Here is a 14,563-nt window from a genome sequence, read left to right as displayed (position 1 = left end):
TCGAATTTTAGCTTAAAACATTTGTCAAAGAGAATCGTGACTGACGGTGAAAAAGCTGGCAGTCATTACACACACAGATGTATACACACACATATAGATAGATAGATAGATAGATAGATAGATAAATAGATAGATAGATAGATAAGTATATTCAAAGAGAGGGAAAGACAGACAGACAGACAGACAGAGATTTGATATTTAGATAGATAGATAGATAGATAGATAGATAGATAGATAGATTTGTATGAGTGTATGTATGTGTTAACGTATGGGTTCTAGCTGAAGCATAAAAACAATATATATATATATATATATATATATATATGTATAACATTTTATATATATATATATGTATATATATATATATGTATGTATATGTGTTTTTGTGTTTGTGTGTGTGTGGGTGTGTGTGTGTGTGTGTATGTGTATTACAGAAAGAGAGAGGGAGAGAAAGTGATGTGTACAGATTTGCCTGCTCTGCCGTAAAATATAGTGTATACTATCCCCGAGAAATATTTAGTATTGTTCCATTAAATGAAATAACATTTAATACAACTACTCGCATGCGTGCGCGCACACGCACCCACACACACACACACACACACACACACACACACACACACACACACACACACACACACACACACACACACACACAATTATATATACATTATATATATATATTTATATATATATATACATATATATATGTATACTGTATATATATATATATATATATATATATATATATATATATATATATATATATCACAGTACTAATATTATTATTAAACCACACATGTGTGACAGTTATATGTATGAATAATTTCTACGGTTCTTTCCAATTTTCCATGTAAAAAATGAATACCCTTCGCGAAATACAGAAAACTCGTCACATGGACGGTCTCTGTACAACAAATAACAGAAGTAAAAGTGTTGAGATATCCTACAAACAAACAAACATACATACATATATATATATATATATATATATATATATATATATATATATATATATATATATATATATATATATATATATATATATATAAATAACGCACGCGTGTAGTTTATTTTTATATATATATTTTTTTACAATGGGATTGCCTCCAACGGCCGGTCAGTGGCAAATTGAAAGCGTTGAATGAAAAAGTTCATTTTTTTTTTTTAATCTGTGTTTTGTCAAACAAATAAACGAGTTTATTTATTTATTCATTTTTAAATTTTTGTTGTGTGTGTCTGAGGATGCGGGCATTGTTTCTTAGTTGTTTTGTTTAATGTTATTTTATTTTTATTTATTTAATTTCTTTTTTTTTACGTTTTTCACGCCTATATATCAGGGGATATTGTAGGTCGCTGTCATTTTGGCCCTTTCGTAAAGTTGTGCCGAGGGGGTAGACAACGAACTTATGGGTAAGGGATTAGAGGGTCACACTGTAGGATAGTAAAAAAAAAAAAATGCGGGGCCAGCAAGCTAAACGTGAAGAAGACACACATACATACATACATACACACACACATATGTATGTATGTGTGCATTTATACGTATATATATATATATATATATATATATATGTGTGTGTGTGTGTGTGTGTGTGTGTGTGTGTGTGTGTGTGTTATTTAGTTATTTATTTGTTTTTGTTTGCCAGTTGGGAATAGTTTTCCCTTTTACAAATTTGGTATCCTCAAATGGGGAACGCCATATATATTGTTTAATGCACAATTATCCACGTGTCTGTAGATAATGATATTTTAAAGAATATATATATATATATGCATATATATATATATATATATATATATATATATATATATATATATATATATATATAATTTTGATTTCAAATAAAACGATGGATAACGAAGCAAGAAAAACTTTACATTTAAACTTGTAACATATAAATAGCATATTAAAATACGCCATTACTCCGAACAATATATATATATATATATATATATATATATATATATATATATATATATATATATATATATATATATATATATATATATATATATATATATATTTGGTGACACACTCGTGTTTCGCTTAGAAGCGTGCCAAACTAGACCCGGTGTCGTCCCACCCCAGCTTTTTCTTGTGAGTACCCCTCCTCTTGTACACCGACCCAACTTTATGTTCTTTCAGAGACGAAGAATAAGTTTAATAAAAATAATAAACAAAAAATTAATAAGTAAATGAATAAAAAATATACGTAAAATAGAGAGAAAAGGTTAGACAGCATGAGAGAAAAATGAGCGACGAAAGGGAGAGAAAAAGAAAGAAATAGTTTGTTTATGTTTTCATTTGGCCAATGTGGACAGAGTGATGGGCGCGGCCTGTCGTGCATGCGGTGAAGCTCCGCCCATGCTTTCTGAATTAACCAATCGGGTGTGAGCGGAAATTGACAGCCTGTATCTGATGGCGATTTTTAAAACTCGCTTGAACGCTGAGGCTAAGCCAGTAGTCACGGACCAATGTTGAGCGTTAAGCACGCATGACACCAAACGCACCACGGAAACCTTCGCAAGAAGGCTTGCGTTGAAACTCTGGACTATTACTTAACGAAAAACGACCAAGAAAAAGGATAAATATATACATACGCATATATATATATATGTACATAGCATATATATTAAAACGAAAGTCTACAGTAAAAATCTCAGGAAAAGATTTTAAAAGAAAACACTTAACACACGATATTTCAACTTTTAATAGATAAAGATATATATGGATATATATACATACTACTCCTAAAAGAGATAGACTGTATTATACATCTACCCATATATATATATATATATATATAAATGTATATCTTTTTTTATTTATCTCGATCTACATACAAAGTACCATCATTTTGACAGTATATTTGTTCACAATTATTTTTATATACGCATTTTTCTGAAAGCCAACATCAACCGGACAAACAAATCCGGTTTTCAACTTAAAAAAAAAAAAAAAAAAAGTAGACGTACTCTTGCCTACCAACTGGATTTATAAAAAAAAAAAAAAAAAAAAAAGAAATGTCTGGGTTTAAACTTTAAAGACATTTTTTAAAAAAATGTTCCATTCGCACTTCGGATCTACTCTGCCATACTAAGGATACTTTTACGTTTTTTTGGGGTTTTTTTTGGTTTGTTTTTTTTTTGTTTTTGTTTTTTTTTTTTTTTTTCGGCGCTGAAACGCACACACAGACACAACATTTAATTACACACTGTTCTGTATAATTTCACACGCTATTTTCATATATTCCAAATACCTTCCCCGCTATTTTTTTTTTAATTATCAACAACAAAATACCCGTAACTTCTCTCTATATAAAAACGCCAGTGGGCGAGTTAATCACAGTGCCTATGTGTTTAAACGCCGTACCTTGAGATATATCTTCCAAATCCACACGTCCTTGTGCGTGAAAAAGCAAAGTACTTGGCTTCAAGACACACGCGGGTCGAATACGTACCTGTCCACCTGCATTTACATATAAAAATAGATGAATATTTACAGACATCTATTAGTTAAATAAGTATATAGATTTATTTTTATACTCGTATGCTGGCTGTGGCCGAATACGAAAACTGGCACGCTGCTAAAAAGTTTAAAGTGAAGAGAGAGAAAGGTTGATATTTGAGGGGATAACGGCACAACGGTGCCTTGAAAAAAAAAAAATAATAAAATAAACCAGTCTTGCCCCCCCCCCTCGTCCACATTAGACGTAAAGCATTGTTACTTAAGAGCTGTCGTCTACTAAGCAGGAGTGTGCCTGATTAAGGACGACCTTTGACAAGCATTCCAGTTACTGACATCCCCTGCGTGGGTACGCAGGGCTCTCTAAAAGAGGATCTTACAACACTTAAGTCGGAAAGGTTTACCCTTAAAGAAACAAGGCGAGGTTCATACATTTGGTATATATTTCGGATTTTTTTTTCTTTCACAAAGCATTTCATTCAAACATTTTGTAACTTCAATCCTTGATAATTACTGCCAATTTATTTTAAATATTTCAAATGCATAAGTGTCTCTGATATATTTATTCTGTAAAATTTACTTATTCGTCCGACATAATAATACGGCGTGGACTTCATTCATTTTATTGAAGTAAAATATAATTGGTTCTCCATAGATTCATGATTTGAACTCTAGCGAAGATATTTCCTACCTATACATACCGGATTTGATTTTCATTGTGGCTTTGCACCACTAATAGCGAACACTTTATTAATATCCCTCCCTCACAACAACAACAAAAAAATGGTCCCCCAAAATACTGCCATGTTAACGAGCGCAGCCACAACCGTGCCCGCACCATCTCTAGCGAATTCAGTCTTTGGTTCGCAACTCGTCGATCCTGGTTCACATACACCTTACACAGACGCAACGAACTGTAAAAAGTCGTCGAACCACGTGAAAAGGCCAATGAATGCCTTTATGGTCTGGTCTCAGATCGAACGACGGAAAATCTCAGAAATCCAACCCGACATGCATAATGCCGAGATCAGTAAGCGCCTCGGTCGGCAATGGAAACTGCTTAACGAGGTAGACCGTAAACCTTTCGTCGATGAGGCTGAACGTCTCCGACTGCTACACATGCAAGAGTATCCCGATTACAAATACCGACCTCGAAAGAAGGCAAAAACCGCTAGCGGTGCGAAATGCGATGGGGCCAACGTTGGAGGACAAGCGGGATCGGCAATCGGAGGGGGCGCAGGTGTGAAAGCAACCAAACTGTCGTGTAAAAATCAAAAGGGAGAAAAAATCAAACACAAACTGAGCAGTGGCATTTCTGGTGGCATCATAAAAGCATCCGCATTAAACACGAACTCAATCAATACAGCAAACCGGCTAAAACTTAAACTAACTATTGATAAAACGTTTAAAGAAAGCATCAAGGCCAGTAAAAATGTGGCCGTACCCGCCAGCCAGTTGACACCCCCTGCCAAGGTTCCGTCCAGTCCTTCGATATACACGCCGTCAACCCCGGAAACAGTGAGTTTCTACCCGGAGGAGGTTTTTGAGACCCCAGCAGCATCCCCACAAGAACAAACTACGTTTAAAGTGATTCAGGGTTTACCCATTAGTGGGGCCGGCACTGAAATTGTTGGAGCCTCGAATTTAGTCAGCGGTATCGCAATCGGCCCCGGGGCCAACACGTTACTTGGAATCGGTACGCTCGACGCGAAAGTATTTCACCAGCATATCACACTGCCGTTGACCACGATCGGCTCAACTGCAACGACGACGACGACACCAACACACTTGACCAACGGTCACTCTGTGGTTGTGGCCGATCACCAGGTGGACAATGCCCCACTGGCCGATTTGGATAATCTAACCGATGTATTACAACTGCCCAGCAATTGGCATTTTGAGTTGGGGAATTTAGATCTAAGCAAATTGGCCGATGCCGACTTTAACTTGGACGTGCAAAGCCAGATAAACTCTAACGGGTCACACTTTGAATTTCCGGACTACTCAACACCGGAAGTAACTGAAATGATCGAAGCTGATTGGCTAGAAACGGGTATGACACCCCTAATCTGTTAAAAAAAAAATCAGACTCTTTCACAGACTAATATAACAAACAACAAAAATTTAAAAATAAAATAAAACATGGATTTCATTTTTTTTTTATTTCTTTAAACTTCAGAGACAGATTTTAAAATGAAAGTCCAAGACGTATAACCTTGTGTGCGTAAGTTCTTTCTTGTATTACAACAAACTATTATCTACACACTGATATATATATTTTTTTTTACTTTGCCTCATGCAAATATACCACAACACAAGGGAATCCCTTATAGACTGTTTTACTGTAAAACGAATAAAATTCATTAACTTAATTCATTCATTCATATATATATATATATATATATATATATATAAACACTTCTGCTAGATATTTGTCCATTTTAAATACTTTTAATCGATTATGTTTGCCTTGCGTTCTTATCAGCTTTAGGTAGAATTCTGATGAAAATTTATAAGTTAAAGAAAAAAAATCCGCATAAAAGATTAAGGCATGTAATCTGTATACATCTATGCTGACCGAAAGGTGTATATATTAGAAAGTTTATATCTTTGATGTATGGCGTTGATAACATAAGTGTATATTTGCGCATGTGTGCGTATGAAATGGTGAAACAGAATCTATCAAATATACGCACATAACATGTATTAACTCTAATTGAGACAACGCTTTGATTAATTGGTCGATTTTTTTTATATTGCCAGATAAGTTTGTAATCTCAATGAGTTCTCTATAATTGTAACGTTTGTTATATTCCATATATATGCAGTTCATATACAGAGCTACTACTGTTATTTAACACTCGTATATATATATATATATATATATATATATATATATATATATATATGTTATATTACATATATGTGTATGATATAAACTATTACAGATTAGCATTGAGAAATGAATTGCATTTGGCATGTTTCGTCCATATTGTTGTTTCATTTGAATTGTTCAAAAAATATTCCACTGAAAATGTGTCCGTGTGTGATACGTATACATTTCCATGTTTGTTTTGACGCAATCTATGCTTCCATTTTTAAGAAAATTATGGAAGCAAAAATATCGGCGAATATGTTAGATATGATTCGTTATCCAATGTCTATTCCTGTATAACTCGCACACACGCACTTATACATGCATATATAGGAACATCTTTTAATTATTTTGTTAGGTATATATCATATAAGCCAGTGTTATATAAACTCGCCCTTCAACCACCAGAATGTTTGTTGATCCCATACATATTATCATTTTGTTTTCTTTTTCAAACCTCGAAGAAAACCAAATCGAACCAAATTCTATCACTGCCAATAGACTCTTATCTATCTTCCTGTCTATACTTATTTAATAACCTATCTCAATATTTATTTATTCTCCTCTTGTTTACTGTCGGGTTAGGGTTATCTCCTCACACCCGTTTCGTTTGTACGATCCCCCCACGCTATTTCCTATACCTTTGTATAATGCGCTTGTAAATTATTGGAACTGTTTAAATTTAATTCATGTCACGAATTAAAAAAAAAAATGCTGTGAAAAACGTCGCAAATGTGAAATTTAAAATGTAAGAAACTACACCTCAATTGGAGAAAATGTTTATTTTTGTTTAATTTTTATTTTTTTTTTAATTGAAAGAAAAAATATCGACTGTTTAAATTAAATATTTCATTCAGTCTACATTTATTTATGAATATTCTTTTTCGAAAAGGTTGTTCGAAGTGATTCTCGGGTTATGGGCCAGTTTTTGTGAACAAAAAAGTTTTAAAACTTTCTGACCCTACCTCCTTATTGTCATGATCATTAATGGCTATAAAAACCTATGTTAAAGAACTTTGTGTGTGTCTATCTGTGTATTATATATATGTGTGTGTAATGTGTGTGACCTGCACACGCATTCATATATATATATATTCAAACAGTAAATAATGACTTCTTTTTACGTAATGGCATAAAATGATTGATTAAGGTTTATTCAGAATCAACTGAATCCATTGTAAAGTGCCATTAAAATCATCGGTTCAATTCTACTAAAATACGATCATGTGACGACAGCGTTTATAAAATACGATTGCATTTGTGCAGTCACTAAACTTTCTTGCCTGTTATTTTATAAAGCTGCATCATATTTCAACTATTTTGCTAAAGCGATGTTTTCATTCTTTCAAGTGGTATGTGAATTTAAAGTCATTGTTTCTTGTTAAATATTTGTCGGATTCGCTCACATAAATGTTCATTATATATGTATAGAACACGTAGTGATGGCGGACGTAAAAAATAGCCCTTTGCATTCATTGTCATCCCCCCCTTTTCCAAATAATCGAACCAGTGAAATACCTTGCATTACAATACAGATAAGTCAACATATTTTGATATGTATTGTATCTTTTTGACATACACAATTGTTTCGTACGAATTGTGATTACATGCATATATATATATATATATATATATATATATATGCATGTGTGTGTGTATGTATATATATGTATGTATATATATGTATATGTATATATATATATGTATATATATATATAATTACACACACACATCATGTGCGCTCTTGCAAACTTATTTGGATTTTAACAGTTATTTTTTTTTTTTTTTTTTTTGATTTCGAGTCTATTTAATGTTAAATTCAAAGCAAACCCTGTCTTCCGTAAGTTTTATTTTTAAACGTCCGTGTGTGGTCCAGTGTGTACGATGAACAAGAGTATATTAATCATAGACCTAAATATACATATGTGTAATAAATATATATATATATATATATATATATATATATGACAGGTTCAAGATAGATAAGAAAACTTACAATTTTTTATAAAATAAAAACGACGTAGCTACATTCATCTACGCACATAAAAAAAAAATACTGAACACGTTTTTTGTAGTTCTTGCGCTTTTTGGCATACATATCATGTGAAATTCTTTTAAAGAAAATGAGACCGAGATATTCTTGTTGGTCAACATTGTGACAAAAATGCTTTATTTTATTTAAAATTTTCAAACTTCAAGCTTAGGCAAACTACACACAGATTAGTCAGCCTCGTGAACGTTGATCGCCAGTCTCGTCATCTTCTTTGCAAGCTAATGTTTTGACATTATTAGACAAAAAATAAGAAGTTCCTACTTCCACCTGTAACGGATTATGCGTTTTTATTTCTTGTCCATTCATTTCGTTTAATTTAAATAACTTGTAAAATACAGCGTGAATTGCTTAATTCTATGCATCCAAAATGTAAACCAGATCTATGGGCTAGGGGCACTTTAAGATATTATAGTTGTTTACAGTCGATTAAAATATAAAAAGATATATATTTGTTGTAGGCTTGGAAAAAGTTTACAACAAATCGCTAGTTTTTATACATTTCAAATCATTGTTTATGCTGACTAACTTATTAAACTTCTTAGGGAATAATGAAAAAATAACGACAACAATAGCAACAAAGCAAAACTGGACCAAACATTTTGAGTACGTTTTTACACTTTCGTTTTTATATAAAAAAATTAAAATTGAATTTTTATTGAAAAAAAAATAATTGTTTTGTATATATATTTTTTAAAATTACGAAACCTAGATAATCGGGAAAAAAATTTTTTTTTTCTATTTCTAGGGCTTTTTTCTTAAACACTTTATTGTTGCTATTACTGTAGTTATGTTTTTAAATTTTTCTACGTATCGTTTTTTTTTTTAATTTTTAAACGAGAGAATGAAACGAAAGACAATGCCACCCTTCCAATACCAATTTTTTCTTTCATAAAACCCTCACAACAAATCTTATTCCAAGCCTTATCTGACAAATATTTCGACATAAAATTATAATTCTATGTAAATTTAATAGACAAACTATTAGTTGCCCTGAAAACCACAAAACAAATGGGCCTTTATTTTCATATTAACATGTCTTTTTTTATTTTGTAAATGGAATTCATACACAAATTATAATTCATATTTGAAAAACAAACGAAACTGATACAACCAGGAACAAGCAAAAAATAACACACATACAAAAATATTCAACTTTTTATATTAAAAAGGTAGTGGAGATTACAGAATATTCTGGACTCCAAGCAGTGATTAGTAAAAATAACAAATGTTACAACTTTTCCAAACAAACCGAAAAAAAAACTTTAAAAAAAAAGCCTAAACGAAAAAAGAACATTTCGGTTTTTTGACACAAGTGGACGTTTCAAAAACTATACGGATTTATAAAAAAATTGAAATATGATAAAGAACTAAGAAAAAACGAAACGAAATTTATCAAACTGATTCCAGCTTGTCTCTTTTAATTTTTGTCTTTTTTATATAGACTTTTTGTTTGTTTTTTTATCATACAGAGCAAAATATTAAAAAAGAGGCATATATATATATATATATATATATATATATGTGTGTGTGCAAAAAGACATTTTGTGGGTTTTTTTTTTTTTTTTTTTTTTTTTTTTTTTTACAACATTCGTGATGTCTGTGGACCAGGGAGAAATCCAGAACTGAAGAAAGCCAATACGATGAAAGTAAATTTGAATGAATGAAATGAAAAACAAAACTTTTTTATTTACAAAAGGAAAACGATCTGTTAATATGTATATTATTTCATGACTTTTCTTTCTTCTGATGTTTTGCATTCAGAATTTGTACTGTAAATTATAGTTGTATTTTATATTATTACGAATGATTTTTTTTTCAATTTACATCTGTATTTAAGCGGGGGAAAATGTGTGCGTGTTTTCAAATATCAGCGAATGCATGAAAGAGCGAAAAAGGTGAATCCGTTTTAGACAGAAATAAACTTTTTACAAAATACAAAAAAAACATCTGGGCAGGAGTTTTTTTTTTTTTTTTTTCTTTTTATGCTAAAAAAAGTTTTTCTTTTTATGCTAAAAAAAAAACACATTAAGAAATATGCCACCCATCCTCGAACACTCATAAAAGATTTATCGGGGTTAAAAAAAATATATATATATCTCAATAATATAGTGTGTCTAGTTGAGATGGAAAATGCACAAATGATTTATTTTTGAGAAAGATTTTTTGTTTTAAAGAAAAGCAATGATTGAAAGGATAACAGACCAGAATAGTTAACGATTAGTTGTAAATCAAGAGAAACACCCATAATTTGTTTCAAACAGACCATAAAGAAATTTCTGTGTTGTTAAACAATAACATTTTAACTCTCACTTTATGAAATCTCTTTTCTCGACATCTAATGGTGGCCAAGTCCTATGTTGGCCACCAATATATGTAGTTTATAAAAGAAAAGTTTTGATTATAAAGTTATTAACATGCCTACTTAGGCAGAGAATTTTATTCTGGTGCGTTTGATATAAATTGTATTGTGTTCTTGCTTCACAAGTCAGTGAGTGTTAACTATTCTGGACTTTTGTCAATGAAATTAATGGAGCAAGAAGAAAAACTGTAACTGTGAATGTGGACATAAATGGTAGACGTTTACGATGCAGCCTCTAATATATGACTAAATCTGTTTGAATTCTACGGAATGCTATTGATGAGACATATTTTTATATGAATATACTTATTTGAAAATGACACTTATTTAAATTTGGCGGATCAGTTTGTCATGCAAATTTAGGGTAAATAAAACCCTCTTCTCTTTTTACCAAGGCGGTGTTACCAATTTTCATTAATTTATGGATCATGAACTATGACTTAACCCTTGCCTTTTCACTAAGTTATTTTGAAAAAAAAAATATCACCCTTCTCTCTGTCTCTTTGATTTTACAAATCACAAAATGGAAATTAAAAAAAAAAAATGACGAAAAGGGCCCATTTACTTTAAATTTACATGGCGAACGGTCGGTTCACTCACCTAACAACAAATGGAATAGTTTTTTACAATAAAATCATTTTCAAAATCCGAAAATATGCTATTATGTATTTCGAATAATCATAAAAAGAAAAAAATATATATATACTGTGTGGTGTGCAACGAACACGTCTACCGAAAAAGAAAAAATATAGGAACGACAGGATAGACAAAAGTTTAATTTATTGATTCCTAACTTCAACTCCACTATGACACACTTCGGGTTAGATAAGCAAACAGTAGCCCTCCCATCACCTCTATGATAAAATAAAAAGATATTTAAGAAAAAAATAATATTGAAAACAACAAAAAAATGAAAAACTAAATAATTACAAATATATATATATTTAAGCATTTTGTGGATATATACATCCACAATTTTGTGAAATAAAAATGTTTAATACATCAACTCCAGATAAAATAATATGGAAACACAACAAAAACTCTATTTTTTGCTAAAAAAAAAAGGATTACATCGAAGAGTATGTATATATTAATCTTATAAAGTAAAATGAATATTGCTGTCATATGAAACATGTGTTCTTCTTTATTTCTATGTTTTGTTGTTGCATGGGTTTGTTTCTATTACAGGATCTTTATTGAACTTGATCATCTTTTGTTTTGAAAATTTAGAGGTAAGGATTGATAATTTGGATTATTCGGACTAGTGTTCTCATTTTGAATGTTATCTTTATATTTTCATCTATGAAGCTTTGTAATCACATGTGGCGTAACGGATACAAGTGCTAAGTGACAGTTTTCTCGTGCCCGAAAATTTAATCATCGTGGCGGTTGATACTAAAAATGCATATTACTCAAGACTTCTATCCAGCCATGGCCAATAGAGCAACTCTGTTTTGCATTCATGTATGAAGCGTTCCATTCAAAATTCCGTATAAAGTCCAGAGTCCGACAAAATGCACTTGAAATGTTCTGCGAATAACATTCAAAATAAGTCTGAATAATCCAAACAATCATCTTTCTCTGAAAAAAAAAAAAAAAAAAAAAAAAAAATAGCCAGCTCTTTGATATGACAGGGGTGCGTGATGTTAACTGCAATATTTTAATTTAATTGAAGAACTGTTCAATATTTAATCCTTTAATTGAAGCCAGAAACGACTTTCTATTTGTAATTTTTGACGCTTCACAATTATTTTTGAATTTCGAAGTGTTGTGACGTAAATACATGCCGGACATTTAAGCATTCTCTTAATATGGCCGACTTGTTTCACAATCGCGCCGCATGTAAATTCTTAAATTCAAAATTAATAGTGGCATAGAAAGTTTAAAGCCAACAGTCAAGCATTGTGGTTCACGTGTACTCTTAAAACAATGAGCGCTATTTTCTCGCGCGCGACTTTCGTATCAAAGAAAAACAAATAATATTAAACAATGTTAAGATTTTTGGAATGTCAATATTTATGACGCAATTGACGCATGTCAATATTTATGACGCATGGCAAGTCTGTAGTGTAACTAAATTACACTGAAAATGGTTTTATTTAAACGGGGATCACCTGCTTCTTACTGCAGCAAGGTTGAACGTGGAGTGAGGTAAGGTGGGAGATTCAACTCCCTCGGATAGGAAGCCGTTAAAGTTATGAAAATAGCCGAGAACAGACTATGTATAGGCGACGGATAATAAACTAATTTCGCTCTCAAAAAGGATATAATGTCTGGGAGTATGACCTAGTAGGATCCGACCGAAGCTTTAGTTCATTTAGATAAAAGTCGGTACCGGAACTAGTACAGATGTTCCAGTTTGTAAATTAACTAAAGCCACAAGCACTGGAACCATTCGGATAAAATATAGGAATTTCTGTTGTTCCTCCTTTGTTTTTACTGAAAAAGTCTTGTAGACTAGACTCTCAAAAACCGGGAAAACAACTTTAAAGAAAAGGAAACCATCGAAATATTTCGACGTTGCTTTTTGTATTTTTTAATTCCTTGTCACTGGGCTTCATCACGTTACAAAATGACGTCGCTCCAGTGTTACAAAATATTGCCAACATATTTTTGTGGAAAATTTCAAATACATGATCCTATAAAATTGCCTGCATATTCTTTATTTTCTCTGTAGACACCCAATAATGTAATATGGGTATGCATAACTGCAAGCTTTTGGAACTCCCTTCTGCTCACCGTTTTAATTCTACCTATAACTTTGGTCTTTTCAAGACTTAATTCATAGATGCAGCTCTTGTGTTTTTGATAATCATATTTACTTTTTGTTAATTTCTTATATCAAATGACCTCAGGTTTTGTGTGGAGCGATTTCTTGAATAAAAATACAGCTTCACAAAAAAACAGGGAATATATATATATATATATATATATATATATATATATATATATATATATATATATATATATATAAAATACCGATTTGTTTCCGTTGGAATTTAAAGATTATCAGAGAAAACTACAATACAAAACTTGATATCGTGTACCCTGCATAAAATAAGTGACTTCCAGGTATATATTAGTATGTGGGTGCATGGATTCTCAATTTTAACTATGTTGGGTTGGTTCAAAAATAATGCGTTTTTTTTTTTTTTTCTTTTTGGCGTAAATATATATATCTGATAAAAAACATTATATAGGCCCTAACCTAATATTTATACGTTTGCATGATTTTAAAAGTTAAACTCTCATATATTTCATTGTCCTTCCGATTAAAATAATTGCCCCTTTTCTTAAAGCGCCCCCATTTGAGATGTAGTGCCAGTGGAGATATTTTAGTTTGCAGTTCAGAATACTCCATTTTCCGAAGCTCTTTTGATCAAGAAAAATCTTATCCTGGGGTTGTTTTATCTGTTTGAAATATTTTAGCTTTGAGCACATCAAAATGTTACCATTCTTTGATAACGCTGAGGGCAGCAAATTGCAATGTAACGTCGCAACATCACACGTGGTCCAACCGACATGCAATTTTTTAGCGCACACTTTCATTTTTGCTATGTTAATTTGATTCATATAATTTAAACCATTAAATAAAATGTAAGTTAATTTCATATGAAATTTTCCGTCAAAATATCTTTGAACTCTACTACGTAGTGTATTAACAGTAAGAATAATGTATACTTCCCATAAAATAATTGGAAAAATAAAGAACAATAATTCCCCCCTATATGAAACAAAAGCTGTCGACAAGAAATGTCAATAGCTACGAAATCTAGTATAATTTAAGATTTTAAAGCATTCATTCCT

The 14,563-nt window shown here is 31.5% G+C and overlaps 1 protein-coding gene across 1 annotated transcript; it reads left to right on the top strand.

Annotated features, from left to right (window-relative positions):
• Positions 1 to 2,431: 2,431 nt before the first annotated feature.
• LOC145291422 (transcription factor SOX-4-like) lies at positions 2,432 to 11,933 on the top strand. The gene has a single exon (XM_080137255.1). It carries the CDS (start codon positions 4,253 to 4,255, stop codon positions 5,543 to 5,545), a length of 1,293 nt encoding a protein of 430 aa, XP_079993381.1. The 5' UTR covers positions 2,432 to 4,252; the 3' UTR covers positions 5,546 to 11,933.
• The last annotated feature ends 2,630 nt before the right edge of the window (positions 11,934 to 14,563 follow it).

Source organism: Euprymna scolopes, chromosome 2 (assembly GCF_053919585.1).
Source record: "Euprymna scolopes isolate OS-2025 chromosome 2, ASM5391958v1, whole genome shotgun sequence".
Classification (NCBI taxonomy): domain Eukaryota; kingdom Metazoa; phylum Mollusca; class Cephalopoda; order Sepiida; family Sepiolidae; genus Euprymna; species Euprymna scolopes.
This window is presented reverse-complemented; position numbering and strand designations above follow the sequence as displayed.